The sequence below is a fragment of the Dromaius novaehollandiae genome, chromosome 10 (assembly GCF_036370855.1).
Source record: "Dromaius novaehollandiae isolate bDroNov1 chromosome 10, bDroNov1.hap1, whole genome shotgun sequence".
Taxonomy (NCBI): domain Eukaryota; kingdom Metazoa; phylum Chordata; class Aves; order Casuariiformes; family Dromaiidae; genus Dromaius; species Dromaius novaehollandiae.
Window position 1 is genome coordinate 17220216 of NC_088107.1, and position 19785 is coordinate 17240000.

At 43.5% G+C, this 19785-nt stretch overlaps 1 protein-coding gene across 3 annotated transcripts; it reads left to right on the top strand.

The window, feature by feature from the left end:
* Positions 1 to 552: 552 nt before the first annotated feature.
* FAM81A (family with sequence similarity 81 member A) lies at positions 553 to 18885 on the top strand. 3 transcript variants are annotated; one of them, XM_064517457.1, is made up of 9 exons: positions 553 to 654; positions 4141 to 4208; positions 5457 to 5733; positions 6508 to 6626; positions 13131 to 13260; positions 15559 to 15665; positions 16883 to 17018; positions 17405 to 17600; positions 18034 to 18885. In XM_064517457.1, the coding sequence occupies exons 2-9, from the start codon at positions 4162 to 4164 to the stop codon at positions 18171 to 18173; spliced, it is 1152 nt and encodes a 383-aa protein (XP_064373527.1). In that variant the 5' UTR covers positions 553 to 654; positions 4141 to 4161; the 3' UTR covers positions 18174 to 18885. The 3 variants fall into 3 exon arrangements, with proteins under 3 accessions (XP_064373527.1, XP_064373528.1, XP_025969263.1); XM_064517458.1 differs by having other exon boundaries at positions 5460 to 5733; XM_026113478.2 differs by lacking the exon at positions 553 to 654 and adding an exon at positions 1414 to 1477.
* The last annotated feature ends 900 nt before the right edge of the window (positions 18886 to 19785 follow it).

A 19785-nucleotide genomic window follows, 5' to 3' on the forward strand; every position in this document is an offset into this window, starting at 1 on the left:
GGCCGGGATCTGCTACAGGCTCTGGCCCGCTCCGTGCTTCCAGGCGGGTCCCGGCTCTCCTGCACCTTCACAAGCCCGGCGCGACCGCTGTTTCGTCAGCAGCGACCTGCTCCGCGGGGAGCGCTGCGGCCCGGCCCGGCCCGCGGCTTCTACGGGCTGCGTGCGTGCGTGCGTGCGTCCCCCCCGGCCCTGCCCGGCCCTGCCCGGCCCTGCCCTGCCCGGCCCTGCCCTGCCCTGCCCGGCCCGGCCCTGCCCTGCCCTGCCCGGCCCTGCCCGGAGCCGACACGGCCGCGGAGGCCAGCGGGGCGCCGAGCGCCGGCAGCCGCCGCCGAGGCGCCGCCTATGAGCACGCGGCCGGGAGCGGCGAGCGCCCCGCGGGCTGCGCGCACGTTCCCATGGCGACGGCGTCCTGGCAACGGCTCCCTCCGCAGCGCCGCGCCGCGCTCCCGGCAGCGGCCCCGCAGCCGCCCCGCAGCCGGGCCTGCGGCAGCCGCGCCGACGGCAGCGGCCCGCGGCGGCCAGCCCGACGGCAGCCGGGCCCGCGGCCCCGCGCGGGGAGCCCGGCCGGGGCGGCGCCGCAGCTCGGCAGCGCGGGGCGGCCGCCGTCATGCGGGGCAGCGCGGGGCGGCGCCGTCCTGCCCTCCTCCGGCACTGGTGAGTGCGGCCGCCCGCTTCGTCCCCCCGCGTTGCATGGCCCAGCGGCCGCCGCCGCCGCCCGCCCCGCGCCCCTGCTCGCCGCGAGGGAGCGCCGCCGCCGCCCGCGCAGCCCCCGCCGCCGCCCGCGCCCGCTGCTCGGCCGCTGCTCGGCGGGGCTGCCCGGGACGGCCGCTGCTCGGCGGGGCTGCCCGGGACGGCGGCCGCAGCGCGGGGCCCCGCGGAGAGGCGCGCTGCCCCGGCCCCGCGCGCTGCCCCGGCCCCGCACCGCCGGCTGCGCCGCGCCGGCTCCCCGCGCCGCTGCGGAGCGGGGCCCCCCGGGTCAGCGCGGCCGCGCGCCCTCGCGTGCAGCAGCCCCGGCGGTGCTCTTGCAGGGAGAGCAGCGCGCCCGAAGCGTGCGCCCAGGCGAGGCTCCGGGGCGGCTCCGGTTCGCGGCGTGACCTGGGGCAGGTCGCAGAGCCGCCCTGCGCTCCTCCGCTCTACCAGCGAGATACGGGCGATGCTCCTCCGGGGGGGTGGCCCCCTCCCGCCTCCCCGGGGCGCCGCCAGGCCAACGGCGACGAGCGCTCCGCGGCGCCCGGCCCTGCAGCCGGGGTTGTACGCAGGGTGCAGCAGAGGACGGGGAACGGAGCTACCACCGCCGGCACTGCCTGTCACGGCAGCAGGAGGGGAGAAAGCGCCGAGAACAGACAGGCGAGCGGGCCTGCTGCAGCCGGGCGGGGATGCCCCGGCGCAGGCGGCGGGCGGCGAGCTCCGTGCCGCTAGCGGGGCTCCTTCAGCACGGCCCACGCACAGGTGTTTTTCAAGCTCTTACGTGTCTGAGGTCAGTGACTTACAGAAACAACAGAGAAGTTTTATGGGTTTGTATGGAATAGCTGTTTTAGATCTCAAGTGAACTGTTATTTTTGGCAATCAGGCACACCACTTCTAACCGGGAAAGAAATCCTTGTCTCTTCCCCGGACCAAGGATATTTGGAATATTCAGTAAATTTAGTAAGTCACCCAAAATGTATTGGGTTAACATATAATGGTTTAAATTACTATGGTAATATCAAACAGGAGACAACCTCATTTAAAAAAAAGGAAAACTAAACACTTAAAGCCAGTATTTCGACTGGTACCTATGCTGCTGCTATCAGTCTTGCACCATTAAATCTGGAGCGATGCGAAATCACCCTCCTCAGGTATTGTCCTAGGCATTAGAACCGATTTCTTCTTTTTGTTTACATTTATTGCTTTGACTGGGTACCGCACACCCTCATGGAGAGGGAATACGTCATCAGTTCTGGCACCGAACGATTGCTGTTCACTGGCAGTACCTCCAAACCGCGATGGAGGTGTGTGCAGGTGCGGCACGGGATCCTCACGCAGCCCGTCTGGATGCTGGAGCAGATCAAACAAATCGGAGCGGTGATTGAGAGACTTCGGTGCCTGCTGAGTGATGGGCTTAAATTAACGATGCCAAATGAGCGAGCAGTCCATCTGTGTACAGCTTGTTTCATGTGCAGTTTCCCCAGACATTTGTGTTTAGCTGTAGGGCTAATGGCAGTTGGGGAGAAAAAGTAAAAACTTCAAGCAATCCTACGCTAATTCTGCTCCAAACGTCTTTCTGAACTGATATGAAATGCATACCAAAGGCCACAGAAGAAGCCACCGGGAGCGGAGGATTCTCTGTTTGGCTGGTTTTTATAGAGTATCCCACGATGGTCTTGCTAGACGTACATTTTAAAGACTTTAATATTTGTTCTCGGGTTTTTCGGGTAGCATCCAGCGCTTTGCTGCCGTGATAAGCACAGCTCTGCTTAAGTCAGTGGGAGATTCCTGTGTTTACAGATAATTGTGTTTCAGTGCTTTGCTGTATCAAGATCATTAAAATGTTTTATGGCCCAGAGGTCTGAGAACAACGGAGGCCGGGTCTGCTAAGGGCTGAGGCTCGGTAACGGCACAGCCCGCCGGCACGGCACGGCGAGGAGCGGCTCGGCGCTTAGCGGGAGCTCCGCGCGTGGGGCCGGGGCTGCCCCACGGCCGCGCGGTGCCGGGGCGGGCTGTGAGCGCCGCAGTCCTCACAAGCATCCCCAGCTCTCACATGGTGCTTCCCACTCAGGGACGTGTAGGAACTTAAAGGAGGAGGAAGGTATCATGATCTATGTTTTAAATATAGGGAAACCGAGTCATTAGACATGGAAATAACCTGTCCAAAATCGTCAGGATCAGAGACTGCGCAAGGAATTAAAATGAGATCTTCTGAATTCCAGGCTAGTGCCACTGCTGCTCAGCAACCCAGCCCTCTTAAAACTATTTTTTTTCTAATTTGTAGTTTCTGAAGCACTGTGCTATAAATAGGATGCGCATACTGTGACAATGTTTGCTCGCTGTTTTTTAGGCAGTGCTTTCATAGGTTTCCAAAGCACAACCATGCTTTGCATTTTGAGATTTCCAAGGATACTCCTACCACTTTCTTATATTCAAAAGTTGACGGCTTTGTTTAAATAACCCTGATTTTCCCTTTCCATTTGTACAGCATATTGCACCGGGTTTCATCAGCAATTGCAGAATTGTTTTCATAGGTCGGCCTTTAGTTTTCAGTGAGGATTTGAGGATCCCAGGGAACTCAGGATCAGGCCTCCAGCAGGACAGTCATGCTCATTCATGCCATCTTTATATTTAAAAATATGCATTTGTTTTATATGGAGTAGCTGGATTTGATTAAGGCTATCAACCTTTTTTTAAAAATTTTTTTGTCATTACAGTAAAGCTACTGACCATATCCTGGTCTCACACTAAGACATCTAAAATGTCTTACTGAAGCTATTTGACAGAGCTGTCCTGCTTCAATGCCTATCACGGTCTGGCTGCTATGTCTAACAATTAAAACCAGAATTTTTATACTTATCACATACAAAGTGTGGCCATTGGGATTTGAAAACAAATGATTAAAAGACTCTGTTTTGCTAGATTATAGCGATCACTAACACAATTCAGTTAGGTATCTGACTGCCAGTATTTTTATGTGAAGAACACCTTATCCCTAATAATCTGTTGTCATGCAATATTTTTATTGAATTCTTTAGCCCATGCATTCTTAAGCTTTACTCTAATCTTGTATATCTTACTGCTGTATTTGCTGATTGATAATGTCTGCGAGCAGCAGACAGGTTGGGGACAAGAAGTTTGTTTCTGTCTTGCCAAACCAGTTCTGTGGGTCAACAGCAGATTTCAGTTTCAAGGCTGTCAACCTTGCCCTTTCCAGGAGTATTGCTTTCACTATGAAAGGCTTTTTAGCTGTTTTTAGTTTTCATTCTTTTGCTCTTTTGTATCAATTTTTGTATGCATTTATTCCATAAGTGATTTTTTAAACTCTTCTGAGATCAGAATTGTCAGCATAAGATTAAACTTTACCTAAAGGTTCACATAAAACAAAAGCATTAAGTCATTTCACTGCCAGATATAAACTGTTAAATAATTCAATATGTACTTTTTCAACAGACATAAATTATTGACCAGAAAATGGCCCAGCGAAGCCCTATCTTCCCAACTCTTGCCCATTCTGAAAGGTACAGTCTGGAATGTAAAAAACAAAGTGTTCATATTGCAGAGTATTGTGTGTCTCTCTTAATTCCCTATTTATAGTAATGCTGTGATTTTGAACTTTGGCGTTTAGTATGCAAGGTGAAATACTGTAGAGTCATTCAAATCATGTCCCAAATCACAATTCCTTACTTGGCTTTTACTTAACCCCTTTTCAAGGAAAATAAATAGCTTAAACTGTAAGTCCAAGGATACTATACTTTGGGCAAAATCTCCTATTAATAGTATTGAGTAAGTGTGAAAAGTCAGGGCAAGAACTGACCCTTGCTAATCCTCATATATCTCTATCAACACCACTGTGGTAATGATCACAGTGAATTGTGAATTTGGCTCATTAACATGAAACAGCATGGACAATACACAGTAAATAACAGAGCTTGAAGAAAAAGATCTCTTCTTTCAAAAGAGGTTGAACTTGTATCTTCCACTTATGCTTTTGAAAAGTTTCCTTTATTCTTTACAGAACATAGCTGCTGAAAAAGCTCACATGCATCAATAGCCTGGCTTTTTTTTTGTAAGTTTGCGCATCAATGAGCTTCCATTACTTTTCATGGATGCAAGGCAGGGCAGAGCTCTCCTTTTTTTGCTAACATTTTTTTTGAGAATTTGTCTTTTAAGACTATGAGAAGCCCTATGGGAAGCCTGTCACAATTTTGCTCTCTCCTCAGTTTCTACCTCTACATCTGTTCCTGTCCAGTTTACAGGAGGACAAGCTTCTGTACGGTATTACAGTATAGCCGTATGGACAGAAAAAAGGAACAGACACAAGCTACTCCTTTTTAATCTTGGTCTATTTTTATTTAATTTGCAGTATCTACTTTCTACAGTTACTGCTTTGATTAAGACTGAACAAAGGTGAAAACTATGCAAACAAAGAGCGTTACTTCTAAAACTCAGTGAAAGGGACTTGAGTTTGGGTTCTTAATCAAATTGTCATTCGGAATTGCAACTACTTTTACAATGCTAATGCCCTTTTGTTAAGATCTATCCCTTTGCAAGCTTCCTTAAAGAGCAGGAAAAAGATCCTGACCTGCCTTTGTACCAGACACATGCAGTAGCAGACAGTAGATCCAGGTCTTTGTAGCAGTGGGCCCGCTCTCTGCGAGTCTTTTGGTGCTGCTTCGCAGCGCCGCTGCTAAGAGAGCACCCTAATGCCTCCCGCTAACAGGCACGACGAGTTTTGCGCGAGCACTTCATGTCTGAATATTCCTCAGCAGACGGGTTCGAAACATCCCGCTGCACAGCCAGGCGCTGACAGCGGTCCCGCTGGCGTCTGCAAGCCTAGTGGACCAGCTGGAAGACAGGATCCTAAGCCATGAGAAGACGACGGCAGCGCTGGTGGAGCACGCTTTCCGCATCAAGGAGGACATCGTCTCCACGCTGCACAGAATGCAGAACAAAGGCGGCGGCGACCGCCTGGCCCGGCAGCTCCTCGAGGAGCACATCCGAAACATCACGGCAATAGTGCGGCAGCTTAATCGGGACATTGAGGTACGCGCGGAATTCTCCACGGCACCCCCCCCCCAGCTACTTATCCTTTTGATTTACAAAGAACGCTTAGCACAGGATACGTGAAGTTAACATAAGATCTGAAGTTCCTGTAGGTCTTGGAAGTTGTTTATATAACTTGAAAAACTGTTTGCAAATTATATAATTCTTTCAGTAGCTACAAAAATAGTTCAGGATATTAGCGCATAAACACAGAAACCTTTGTGGTACTAATAAGCTCGCTCTCAAGAGCAACACGGAAAACCTAGAGAAAACGAGTTAATGTGACACTAACACCCAGCTCAACTGCAGTGCCAAGGCTGCACCGCATAAGCACGGGGAAATGCCTGAGTGCTGCAATAACCTTTCTTTCGCTTCCGACTTACTGACAACACAAGTAGCCAAACACACGCGCTCATTTTTATGAGCTAATTCTACGCAGACATGTGACTTCAGGCCTGACCTCTGCTGCGGTGAGCAGCACGGGTGTGGTGGGAAAACAGACGGATAAATGTTAGTATTTGAAGTCTTCATTCCGTTGTCCAGGTATACTTTATATAGAGTATGGTATCTTCTGTGCAGATTGGACAGTAAAAATAAGAAATAATAAATGACCTAAAGGTACCTGTTTCAGTATGATACAAGACAAAGGTTTTATTAAAGTAATAATAAAACCGTATCTGATTTTACTGAACTACTGAAAAATAAGGAGTGACATTTTAAATGTACATTAAATGTGACATACTGAATTTCTATTTGCATATGAATGCTTTGTAGATGCTGCAGGAACAGATACGTGTCAGAGATAATCTCAGCTATGGAACAAATTCTACCCTAAAGAGTCTGGAAATGCGGCAGCTTTCTGGTTTAGGAGATCTTCGGGGAAGAGTTGCAAGGTAAATGCCAGTACGGAAGTATATTTTGGGGACCAGCTAATGTTGTTTTAATGTTGAAGCATGAATGTCACTGTTATTGATAATGGTCTGAATTCAGCTTTGGCAAAATTCCCAGGATAATCTTGCTCACTGTTTTCAAGAAAATAAATAATAATACAGTATTAAATTTAAAATATTAAAATTCCAGTATTAAATATTAAATTTAACAATATGACCCTTAATTCCTGAAATTAACTTTGAATAAATGACCTCAAATTCCACAGCCGTTTGGTTTTGTTTAGCTTTAGAAATTACTGTGGTTAGATGGGTCTGTCTTTGAAACAGATTAATTAGCACAATTAGTACAAAGGCAGCACAGAACAGTCTGCACTTGTAAAGAACATAATAATTGCACATTTTTGCATATATTTTAAGAAGTAAAAATATGTGCATTAAATTATTGGTTAGCCATTTTAAAAACAACATGGGCTACCTGACATGTAGGGAGCAAAAAAGCATGTAATAATAGAGGTTTTCCAAGCTACTTCAAACTCCTGGTTACAACTGTGCAACTACAGTCTTGGGGCTGTACCATCACTGGCACTTTTGCAAACATACGTACAACAAAAATATTTGCTTAGGTGTCTGTAAAGATGAATTCAAAAGATGGAGGGTTTGTACAACTATGGAAAAGGACCTAATCTGGTATTTTGGCTAGTAATTTCAGTGGAATTACACTTGTCCTGAGTTTCTCCTATTATCTATATCGTATGGACAATTTCTTTCTTTTTTTGCACAATCAATTTTGGCAGCTATTTACCTCACTTGATTTAGTGATACCTTCAATAGCCTACAAAAAGTACTCAAGGAGGGATTTTCCTTTAATTAAAGTTTTCTGTTAGACTGTTTAATTGTTAGTCTTGGGCAGTCCAAAGTTTCCACAGTAACTTCACAGCCTGCTTCGTAAAGAATAGTGTAGAGAGGTTTTAAATACCCATTATGCACCTGATTTTTTCTTCAAGTTACACACTGTCCTTTAAGAAACAGGAATGAACTAGACAGGCTTATTTGTCAGATCAGAAGAGCGATTAAGAAATATTCATACGCCACTGAGGAATCCATGCCAAATTTACATGCCTAGATCTGTTTTCTTTATGTAAAAGGCCCACTTTGAGAGCCTACGAGACGCCGAGAAAGGTCCCTATTTGGAGCAACACAACTGCCGCCAGTTTGCGCAGCTCTTGCTCGCCCTGGTGAACAGTCACGCACGCAAATAGTGCCCTGCTTGCGGGAGGGGAACTCCCCACGCGAGCCTCACGCCGGGGCCCTACGCCACTGAGCACCCCAAACGGGGAACGGTGGAGGACCGGCAGAGCCTTTGCCAGGATTTCTTCTTTTATTTACTTAGGGCAACTCCCTTTTATTTTGCTTGGGTTGCAACTTACCCGAAAACTGCAAGAGCCTACCCCAACCTGCCTTGCGCAGCCTGCGCAGTCGATGTCGCGTGCTTGTGCTGATCACCCCGAGAGGATCCCCTCGCTGCCTTTCAGCTGCGACCTTCTGTTCTGCACCAGGCACTCTGCATAGAAACTTGCCTTGTGTGCAGAAGAAAACTAGCTTTCCTTTATCAGAAATCAAGTTAAAGCAGTGTTTCATGAGAGACAGTTACTTGCCCTTATTTATTTAGCTTCTACTACGAAAAGTAGTGTTCCTGTGAATAATGATTATGGTAGTATCTAGAGATCATGAGCAAGATTGCAATCTTATGCTACTGGTGCTCTACAAATACTTAACAGAAACTTCCCCTGTGATGAAACACTTCATATAACGACCGTCAGGTAGAGCCATTGGAAAAGGGGGTGAACTCACTTTATATAATTTTACTTTAACAATCCCTCCAGCAAAATCCAAGAAGTACAGCTGGTCTTGCTGGCTTTCAGACGAGCTCAAAGACTGAAACCGTAGAAACATGATCAGGTTACTGTGGGTCAGCAGCTTACCGCGCACCAGCTAAGGCTGCCCGGAGCCACAGCGGAGGAGCCGCGCGCGGCTTCGGCTGCAGCGGCAGGCACCTAACCTAACCCACCTCAAACCTCCCGCTTGCTCCAGGCTAGAAGCGCGCGCAGGGACAACCGCTGTGACTCACTGCGTATGTGGTGACTGCTGGCAAATTGCGTGTGTCTGAGCCTTCCGAGCCCGTACAAAGTCTCGTGTCAAGGTCAGGATTCTGGCCCAATTTCAGTTCCACTCATCACGCGCATACCAAACATCCCATCCAGCTTCAGTGTTGCAGAGAGCATTACTTACTTCCTAACACCAACTGTTCTGTAACGTATCAACACATCACTGAACAGCTGTCCCGTCAATTCCGGAGGGCTGCTGCTTTTCACGGCGAGCACAGGGATCTCTATGTGCACACACAGTCCTGGAGCGCAGCTCCCAAACCACCCTGCCCACCGCCCGCGGAAGAGGGGCTCGGGCGGACCACGCGCGTGAGCCCACCTCCACCACCAGCCGCACTAAAAACCCGCGCGGGGGGGGCTGCGTCTGCACTGCAGCGCATGCCTCTGGGCCATTTCTCATCATGTATTCTTTATCTATGGATGTAATGATAAAACATCATTACGGTGGTCAGCATAAATGATGCTGTGCATTTTTCTAACAATCATTATTACTAATTTTAATATACACAATTACCTTTATTAAATTCAGTGCCACATTAGTAAAAGAGGTGACAGACCCTTACTCCAGCCTCCTGTCCCTGATGTTGATAGTTTTATATAACACAGATTTACTAATTTTCTTTCTAGTGATATTAGGCAATGAGTACTGTCCTATCATTTATGTACAAAGTTTCTTGTGGACTGTGATCATTTGTCTGGAAGGTCTATGCACAGGCAGTGCTGCCAGAGCAATGGCAATAGCTGTCTCTAGAGGCTGTCTGACACCTGAACCCTCCGGCGAAGTGGCAACCACACGTGTAGATTGCCCCTACTCTGCACACGCAGTTGATTTTTATGAGCGTTATCGATCTGGTCCGTTGCACACACCGTGGCCGCAGCACGCGAAGGCAGACTCCGCTACGCTGCCCACCGAATCGGAGGCCTCGGGAGGGCACCGCAGGCGTGACCGCGCCGGTCCAGGCAGCCGGCCGCCCCCGGGGACGCGCTGTGCGGGCGATGGGCCCGGCGAGACCCACGGGGCCTCGCAGCTCCTGCGGGCCAGAAGCTACAGCTCTCCTGTGCTTGCCCGGCGGAGGCCCTGGACATATATCAACCTGGTTTTCAGCTCCTTGTTTTTTCACTGAAACTTTGCCATTTTAATTGAAACCTCTCCTGCCATAATAACACAAGAATATTACAGATGTAGGCGTGCCATGATGGCCTATCTGTATAGCATCCTATTGCAGAGTATTGATGTAGTTCTCAGCCTTATCTAGTCACTGATGATACAGAATAAACAACCATCAGGTTTTGATCTCTTAAAGATCACCAGCAACAAAAATACTCTACAGTGTGCCAGAAAAATAACTACTGCTTTTGCATACTATGATTTGGAAGACAGTTTTTTTGAAAATTTCACTGTTTATATTAAACATTATTGGTTTCTGGAATTATACTGTATTCTGAAGCTGTGAATACTTGGCACTACCAAATCATCTCTCCATTTATCCTTCATGTACTGATTGCACATAAGTACAGAGCTTGGTAATTGGAACTTTTAGAAAATGCCCTCCAAAATCAAGTAAGAGTAAAACAAACCCATTCTAATGCATATTTGCCCCCAAATTCAACACTGTGTGCTTGCAATTGCGCATGAAAAACTACAGCGGGTTGTTTGTACGGCCTACTTCAACATTTTAGACATGAAGACAGAGAGCTACTTATTGTGCATTTCTTTGTACAAAATGGCTTTGTAGACAATCTTAACTGTTGTGTGAGCAAGCTGGAAGTATACCTGTTTTTTTCAATTGACTTTTTATAACCTTATCCTCGGCTTTTATGGTTTTAACTAGTTTTTCTCCTAGAACTCTCAATCCATTTCTCATTGCTTTCCATGCACTTCTAAGATGACCAAACCTGAAAAGTTGTTTTCAAGTTCTTTTTATCCATACTCCACTAGCTACATTTGTATAGACAGTCCAATTTTATTATCTAGGTATTAAATATTTCTGAACATTGGATTTCAGCTATATTTTAAAGAAGGATTTTATAGTCACTTTATCATGAATCTGTAAAGAAACATCAAATCTGAACTTACAGAGATACAAAAAAATTCAGTGGGGATTTGTAGGATGTCTACTCTTTGTTTTGTTTTATTTTTTAAACAAGCAAAAAATCCAAACTCTAATGAGCAGTTTTTTCAGATTGCTCATTTTCTGCAGACTCCTCATGTAGTGTAAACTTCAATCAAAATTGTTGAAAAGACCATAGTTTTCCATATGCAAATCTTACTAATGTATTTTCGGCCATCTGAAAGCTAGTAGAAGCATGGACTACAATTATTTAATTGCTAGAAATCTTCAACTTGAAATGTATACTGCCAAACCTGGTATCAGAATCTAATTCTGTGTCTGTAGCATACTAGTATTTTCTTCTCAGTAAAAACTCACTAGGTGTTTGTGAGTGTGTACAATACACATAGCGAAGAGATGTCTTCCCTTTGACCCCTCTAATATATGGAATATTGTTTGGAAGAAACATAGCAGGATAAACATGACATACATTCCATAACTGCAGGCAATGGGATTTAAAAGTCATTTCGACTTTGTTTTAAATGGTGCTGATTACAGTATACCCGTAGAAACACTAAGTAATCTCATTCACATACACCAGGCCGACACTAGCATAACACAGACCAGGACTTCTAATATTTCACAGTTACCTTACAAATACATGACCTCTCTGATCATATAAGTGAGTTCCACAGAGCAGAGATGCACCCTAATCAAACCCCAAACAATAATTTGCCTTAAAAACAATTACAGATGCCGGCTATTCACATTTGCTACAGTAGTTCCAAAACTGTTGCTTTTTATATTTTCTGTCATGCCTCAGGGAAACAAAACTAACCACTTATTTGAGTCCATAGGCTTTTGGTGAATAGATACAAGATGATTTCATTCCTCTGGTTTTCTCTGATTGTAACAACATGGAGGGATTTGGCTCCTTGTCTTTCTAAACAGGCAGCCTGACTAAGATTTACAAGTATAGTTCACTGCTATGGAAATGTTAGCTGGTCTTTCTACAGATATTACTAATTGTTCCCACTATGCTGAGCTGCTAAATGATTTTCCACAGTTTTTCTAATTTTTATGCATTGTTTTGCGGTACTTATTATTTTTGTATTGAAATTGTACCATATTATTAAGCAGATGCTCTGTTTGTCACTTTAGCTATTACTTTCCCTTCCTATTTAATGATAATAGTGGTAGTTACTATAATGGAGATGAAGAAAATGCACGTTGAAGTGAAAGCTTTCCAACTGAAATGTGACTTAAAAAAAATGTTAAAATGTGTCATTGGTTTGTGTAATGACTTAAACTGCCATAGTTGTCCAATTTTACTGCCTTTTTCTCCCTCCAGTTGTCAACTGCTGCCTGTTCTACATCACTTTCATGTATCAGATTTGGTAACTTTGGCCATTACATATTTCCCTTAACAAAAAATATACATGACTCATACTTTTCAGAGGTCTTACTCCTGGAATTACAGTACCTACATTTTTACAGCTCAGTTAACGCCTTTATTGCATTACTGTAGATGAAACCCATCTGACAAAATCGTTTTTGAAATGTGGTAGAAAATGCACAGATTCTATAGCACATTTGTCCTGAAAATGTTACGGCATAGAGAAATGTTCCAAAGTGAAGAAAGGAATCAATAATTATTATGTTTCAGTACTGCATTTCTTAGTCTTTAGTGAGACAAAATTGCCATTGCTTCAAATGACAGTTTTAGCTAAATATAGCTAAGTGGCTGTAATTTGCCTCACATTGCTTACTACATGCATTGTGTACTGCTATTTTGTAAATAAAAGTATAAATAAGAATGCAAACCTCAGAAGAACACAGTTACAATAAGGAAAAAATGGTCTTCATAATTATTTTTTCATTACATATGATAAGTAAACTCTGTGAAGTGACTTACTGAAATCAAGCTAAAGGCTAAATTATACACACATTAGCAGCTGTCTGGCAGAGTATGCGAAAAGTAGAAGTTATTGAAATTGTGCATCTTTGAATTTCTAATGTGATTTCCCCAACTCTGATAACAACATAGTTAATACCTATTATATCAGAGCTCAGAAAATAGGAGTGTGCTTGTTAGACTATTTGACTCCTATTCCCATTTGGGAGCAGTTTTCTGAATGAGATATATCAGCATTTCTTAGAACCTCATAAGACGATGTTTTGCTAGACAGCTGAGTGCTTTCACAGAAATGCCGCCTCTGGAAGACACAATTTTCAAAGCCTGGCCCTTGCATTCTGTTCAGCTGCTGATCGGTATTCATTTCTCCAAACAGGTGCGATGCTGGGTTAGCCAGACTGTCTGCAGAGCATAAAATTACGTATGAAAGACTTCAGAGCCTAAGTAAAGATCAACACACCTCTAAACTGATCTTAGAATCTAAAGTCAAAGAGGCAGAAATACAGGTATGGTATGCAGACCGACGTGCTCCGCGTGTGGGTGAGAGTCACCATCGAATTCACACAGACACCAGCATTGTTGGTTATTACCAGGGGAGCTCACAGATGTACAAATGGAAAGATATCTGCTCAGAGTCCTTATCAGATCGAATAATGGTACCGAGCTACATTCCTGTATTGGTCTAACTGAGAAAAAAAGAGCCTGTAGCTTGCTGCCTTTAGCCCACTGTGTAAAGGGGGCTAGTATCATTTTAATGGTACCTAAAAGAACTTCTGGAATAAGAAAGCTTCAGTGATTACTAAAGAGGAGACTTTCTTGAGGGTAGATGGTTAACACAGATGCTGTACGAAACTATTGTAAAAATGCAGGCACCAGTGTTTCTCCTGGTGTTTTGACTTATGCAAATATCTTACCTGAAATGTTCATCTGGGATCACAAGCCTATTCCAAGGACCGGATTGTAGGAAGTGATGCCATGACCTCTCTCTCCCTACTTCTGCCTCCTTTTCAGCAAAAATGCAAGTGAGAGTAGAACAGTTTCTTGTTTCTGTGCTCTTATATGCTCTGATGCAGTCTAGATCTATGCCTGAGAAATTAATAATTGCTAAACACAGTAAGTAAACTCATAGAATTAACTAATTGTATTGTACAGTCAGAAAGCAAAATCTATCCCATGATATTTCTTGGAGTTGGGCAGAAAAGACATCAATGGAGACGTTCTCTGTGGTTCTGTCATATTTACAGGTTTTAAAAATAGAAGGTCTACGTTCCATAATCTATTACAGGACCAGGATCACTCTGTCTTCTGAAGTGGCAAGCAAGCATTGCAACAAACACTGCACTGCTCTAAAGCTTGGCATAGATGAGGCATTTGTTTTCTGTGTGCACATATGCGTGTGTGAATGCCACAAATAAAGAAATGGTGCTTTTTCTGCACTTATTAAATTATCAGAGTATTTTATAAACTCACAATATGCTATGATATGGAACACAAATATCACAAGATATTTTGGAAAAAAGTCTGGTAAATTAAAAACATAGTTTTAAGTAGCAACTTATAAAATTTAAATTTCACAAAGACTGTGAGCTGGCTTCCTGGAAGCAAGAGGTCTGTTGTCCTCTGCCTCTGGCAGAATGAAACAGCATTGTGGCCAAGAAGAATTTAGCACTGGAATGAAGATGTAATGCCTCCCAATGTATGTGCATGGACATTAATAGCTAGTAGGGTTATTTTGCTACAGATTCAGCCCTTTCAAATGCAGACTGAGGAGAAGAAAGGTGAAGGGGAGAAAGTACCTATATGCTTGTGTGGCACTAAGTGCCACACTTATTAAGTCCCTGTTTCCTCGGTATAAAAAATAGATCATACCTCACGCATAGCCGTGCCCTTTTATCTTCCCCCCAGCTTTTTGCATAACTTAGAAGTATATTTGGGACCATGGAGTTGACTCTTGGCCTTCCCAGGCTGATTTCATGTGTATGTGAACACCGGCTTTGAAGGTCTGTGGGACAAAGCTGGCTTGGGGTCTGTGACTGCAGTGATCTGTCTGCTGCGGTTTCCTTCCACTGTGTATGAGAATGGAAGGGAGCACTAACGGCAGGCAGAGGCTTGGGATACTAAGGATTCTGCATTCCTCTATCTCAGTGTCCTCCCATTTTCCTAGGCAACAAAACCATTTTACATCTTCATTTTATGGCAGGTAAATGGTTAAAATTCACTTTAGCTTCCTCGGAAGACTCAGTATCACACCTTGGCATGTTAGTATGCTGGGACCATATCGTCATGAATCTCATAAAACCAGATATATGCCAGTAAATATAAAACATAACTTTATAAAACAGGGATGATTGTTTTTGTGAGAAATATTTTATGTTAGTAATAGGATATCTCCAATTAAGTCCAGCAATTTTATCAATATAATAGCTTATATATGAAGTGCTGAAGAATATCACTCAGTATTGGTGGATTGCTTTGCTATTCATTTACTCTGCGTATGTGATATGTTCAGATGTATGGATCTTGTAAATTCAGGTATCTTGAAAGAGAGAGCAGGCAGATGCTTCCAAGGAAAGACTGTTCAAGCTAATTATGACTGACAAATTACATTTTTTTCAATGTTGCTGCCTTTGTTTTGTGAGATGGTATATTTTTCCTGCTAAAAAGAAGGGCAAGTTTTGCTGACATTTCCAAAATTACCAAAGTGGCCCTTCTTTAACATCTCCTCTAGTGTTATGAAAACGTCCCAACTGAGAATACATGATAAAATCTTGTCGAAAGCTAGTAAATTCAGAATTCTGTTTCAGATTTCTCATCTTCTGAGCAGAGTAGAGCAGTCGATAATGCAACAAGAAGCCAAGCTGAAGATTGCCTACAAGGAGAGCAACCAGCAGCTCCACCTGCTCGACCTCAAGTGAGTACTCGCCTTGCGGGAAAGGCCGCCTTGCCACCGCCGTGCGACCCGGAAACCAGAGGGCCTTTGCATGACTGCAGTCTTCAACTAAGGGACAGGCCCGCGGAAGCATTTAGCTGTCTAAATATGTAGATATCACACGGTGTGTCAAGCGGTACCGGTTTTCAATGAGAAAGAAGCCTCTAATCTGGTTAGGCATTTTTGAAAATCCCACTAAGCCCCTAGCTAAATACTCAGGCAGAACTAGTATTAAAGAACGTAGTAAGTATTTCTGTAGAAGTGGCCTGGTACCATTTTGCCAGGAACGCGTAAAGCAAAGAAGGGCACATGTGAGTGCTGCGAGCTGGGCAAACTGGGACGCCAGTCCCACGGTTCACCAAGGGCTACTGCTTTAAAGGGGCTGCAGAGAGGTGGATGCAGCTACCTCAAACACCTGCATTATCAGTGATGAACTAACGACGTAAACAGAATTTAAACTACTACTAGACATTTATAGGCATATATCTAATCCAAATATGGGCTCCTCTCCACGCATTTCAATTGGAGGCAGTTCTGGTTTAAGCTGCCCTTCTCTTTCCCCCTTAGAGCTCATTGCCATCCTCACGCAATCCCATCAGTTACGTCAGTAAAACTATTAAAAAAACAGATAAGAGAAGAGAACCAGATTCCAAATACTCACTGTAAAAAAGGGTTGTTTTTTTCCTTTGATCTTTTCCCCAGTCTGTCTAAAGAATCCATTTTACTGGCACAAGTGGCTGGTGTAAACTTGAGGTAGGTATAGGAGACACGAGCCAGGGCTACACAAACTGCCATTGCTACTAGAAGAAATGGTCATCAAATTAAGATCCATAGACATGAAGATTATAACATGAACGGATGATCATATTCTGTTTCCTAAACTGAGAAGAATTTGCGTCTATATTAGGAACATGTATATTATTTGCATCTGTATTTGAGACATATTGCCTCAAAATGTTGTGATGTGGTTCATATAAATAATTGCTATTTTATTGTGTTCTTTCATGCTTTATTTACATTAGATAAAGTAACATAATTAATTGTTTTAGTAATAGCCTTAAAGTTCATAATTTCACCTTAATATGTCAAAAATGTATTAAATTATCATTAAATTCTTATGAAAATCGTCATAAACAATCACTGCTGAATGACCAAAAGTTTTGCTCTCTTTTATCTCCTAATTTATATTATGCTCTTAGATTAAAAAATGCTATTGAGGAACTCAGCAGCCAGATTTTGTCTGCACGCAGCTGGTTGGAACAGGAACACGAGAGGATCGAGAAAGAGCTTGTGCAAAAAATTGACCAGTTCTCACTGACTCTTAAGGAAAACACCGTAAGTTTCAATAAAAATGTTCTAATAATACTTCTCAGAAAGTACACAAAAGCGTTATTAATAACAATATAATGTAATTAAGCTACTATTTGAGCGGTTTTTCAGTATAACTCTCTTCCTATTGATGTTAAATACAATGTTCACATGGCCTGAGAATCTTGAAATAAATGAGAACACTTTTAAACACATCAGTATTTTAGCCTACTATATTTAGCCTTTAGTGATCAAACCAGTTTAAGATGTTTTATGAAATAAAGTATAATTCCTTACACCTTGAAATTTCACACAGGAAATGATGATTAATTAATATCTATTGCATATCTGGAAAAGACCACTCTAATTTCATATGCAGAGTAACCCATTACAATTATTTTTTTTGGCCCCAGGAAATGAGTGAAAGAGCTATAGAAATGAAATTCAACCAAATGTCAGAGAAAATTGATAAAATAGAAGAACTACAAAAGATAACCATGGAAGCACATGAAGTGAAACAGACCGAAGAAAAGATCAATGTTCGTATTGGCAAACTTCAAAATGAGATTAATGAAGATATAAAAGAAATGAAGGCTGAAGTTAATGCTGGTAGGACCATAGCTAACAAGTTCTTTATTCTGACTTATGGTGACAGTGCTTGACCTACAATTGGCAAAATGCGTTCGATTGCACCAAAGTAGTTTAAAGACTCTGGGGGACAGACGTAATGGCTGCACCTGTGGCACCCAAAAGGATTTTCACTAAGTTTGAAATTCGCAGCAACAAGAGCTGACATCTTATTAGCTTGAAATTGGTTTCTTTCCCCTCTTATAAAATGAACCTAGGCATAGTTTGACTGCAATCAGGGGCATTTTTTGCCATCAGCACAGCAGCACAATTAAAGCCCTATTTTTCTTGTGGACTTTTGCTATTCTCCTGGTGTAAAAATGAACTGTTATGGTAGAAAGTGTATCCTGATATTAGTTATCTCATGTTCTTTTGCTTTTGGTTATAAACTAATTCAACTTTCATCTGCAATTAGGATTTGCAGCTATCTATGAGAGCATTGGGTCTCTACGGCAAGTTCTCGAAGCAAAAATGAAACTTGACAAAGACGAACTCCAGAAGCAGATCCACCAGGTGAAACAGGAGCTTCCACCGTGGGCAGAGGCTGGACCGTGACGGCAAGATTTTGTCTGAGAGCAGCTTGCTTGCCTGTCTAAATAGCCGGGCTATAACCTCGTGCCAGTCTGTAATCTAAATGAAATGCATGTACCAAACGACATGCTGCTGTCCCGCAGGTCTGTCTGTTGCTCTAAGTGGCACACGCAAGCTTTTAGTAGGTCAACTGACAGGCACCTTCACGGCCCTCAGGTGCTGGTTTGCCACTGCACTACTCCCGCTGCTGTCAGGAGATTTACAACGGTGTAAAACTGGAGTAATACATTGGTGAAGCTGGCACCTAATTTGCTAAAGGCGTATCAGTGGTCTCCAGTTTTGTAGGCTTGATCGGGCAGTTATATGCTTATATATATAAGCATCTGCACTCTTACTACTATTATTTTCTTTTGAAGAACAAGTTGATATCACTTGTTCGGTATCAGGTTGGCAAGGTTCACTGTCTTGACATGATTACGGTCTTGAAGTCAATGGACATTTTTACAGTGACTTTCTACACTACTGACTTCCTGGAAAACAGAATTGGCACTGAACAGACCAGTTTTCAAAAGCTAGATACCATTAGAAAACCTTTGTTTAGTTTTCCAAATATCCTGTGTGTGTGCGTGTACGTGTGTGTGCGTGTGTGTGTGTGTGTGTAAACTAGTGTTATAAAACGTAGTTGTAGAGTAAAACGGCTCATGAGCAACATAATAAATTTAACTTGTGTATTTAAGTATTGTGACCTTTCTAAATAAGCAAGTGGAGATGACTTGGGGTAAAAGATCAATATACAGTATTTCATAACTAGGCATGTGTTCCTGTGACCTGTTCCATTATATCAGTAAAAACTTTGAAGGTTTAAAGACAAAAGTAAAAGTGATACTCTAAAATATTCTGGAGAATGTAAGGTAAAATAAAATCTTTATGATCCGCTTAGAAATTTTTACTGATGAAGTAAAAAAAAAAAGACTATTAAAATTACCTAAATTTGAAGAATTCTGTATATTCAAATTGGTAATTGAATTTACAGTATTTCCAAATAAAAATGGTGCATATTTCCATTCCCATAATAGTTTACACAATGAAAACCAGCACCCATATGGCGTGTTAATGTAGACCGGAAAATAAATATTTTTATTTTTTATGTTCATTCATAGCTTAATACTGCTCTTAATGTTTTCAAGTCATGCAGGATTAAGCATTCATGAAGAATAAAAGGCCTCATCCAGTATCCTATTTTACAATTAAAATTAACTACTGAACAGAAAGACTATCAACTTACGTAGGCATTACTGTTAGCACACACAAGTAAAGAGGGCATCTTTGCACTGCCTTTACTGGATGTTTCTCCCGGGCAGTACTGCTAAACAGCGTGCCGCTCCGGACAGTCAGTGGCAAATACCCGGGTGCTCCCGCGAAACAGGGTCTGGCCGGGGAGGTGCCGCTGTCGAGACTCACTGCCTTGAGCAGGACAGCGCAGCGCCTAAAATCGAGACAACTCCTGAGTCTCTGCAGGATCAGCGCCGAGGCCGGTTTCCACTTCCCACACAGCTGAAAGAATTTTAATGTATCAAAGAGACCTGAAGTTTTTATTAATGTATCAAAGAGACCTGAAGTTTTCACGACTTCAGTT

Coding starts and splice junctions, on each gene's coding strand:
- FAM81A (XM_064517457.1), top strand. CDS start 4,162: ATGGCCCAGCGAAGCCCTATCTTCCCAACTCTTGCCCATTCTGAAAG. Junction 4,209..5,456: donor ACTCTTGCCCATTCTGAAAG/GTACAGTCTGGA, acceptor AATATTCCTCAG/CAGACGGGTTCGAAACATCC. Junction 5,734..6,507: donor AGCTTAATCGGGACATTGAG/GTACGCGCGGAA, acceptor AATGCTTTGTAG/ATGCTGCAGGAACAGATACG.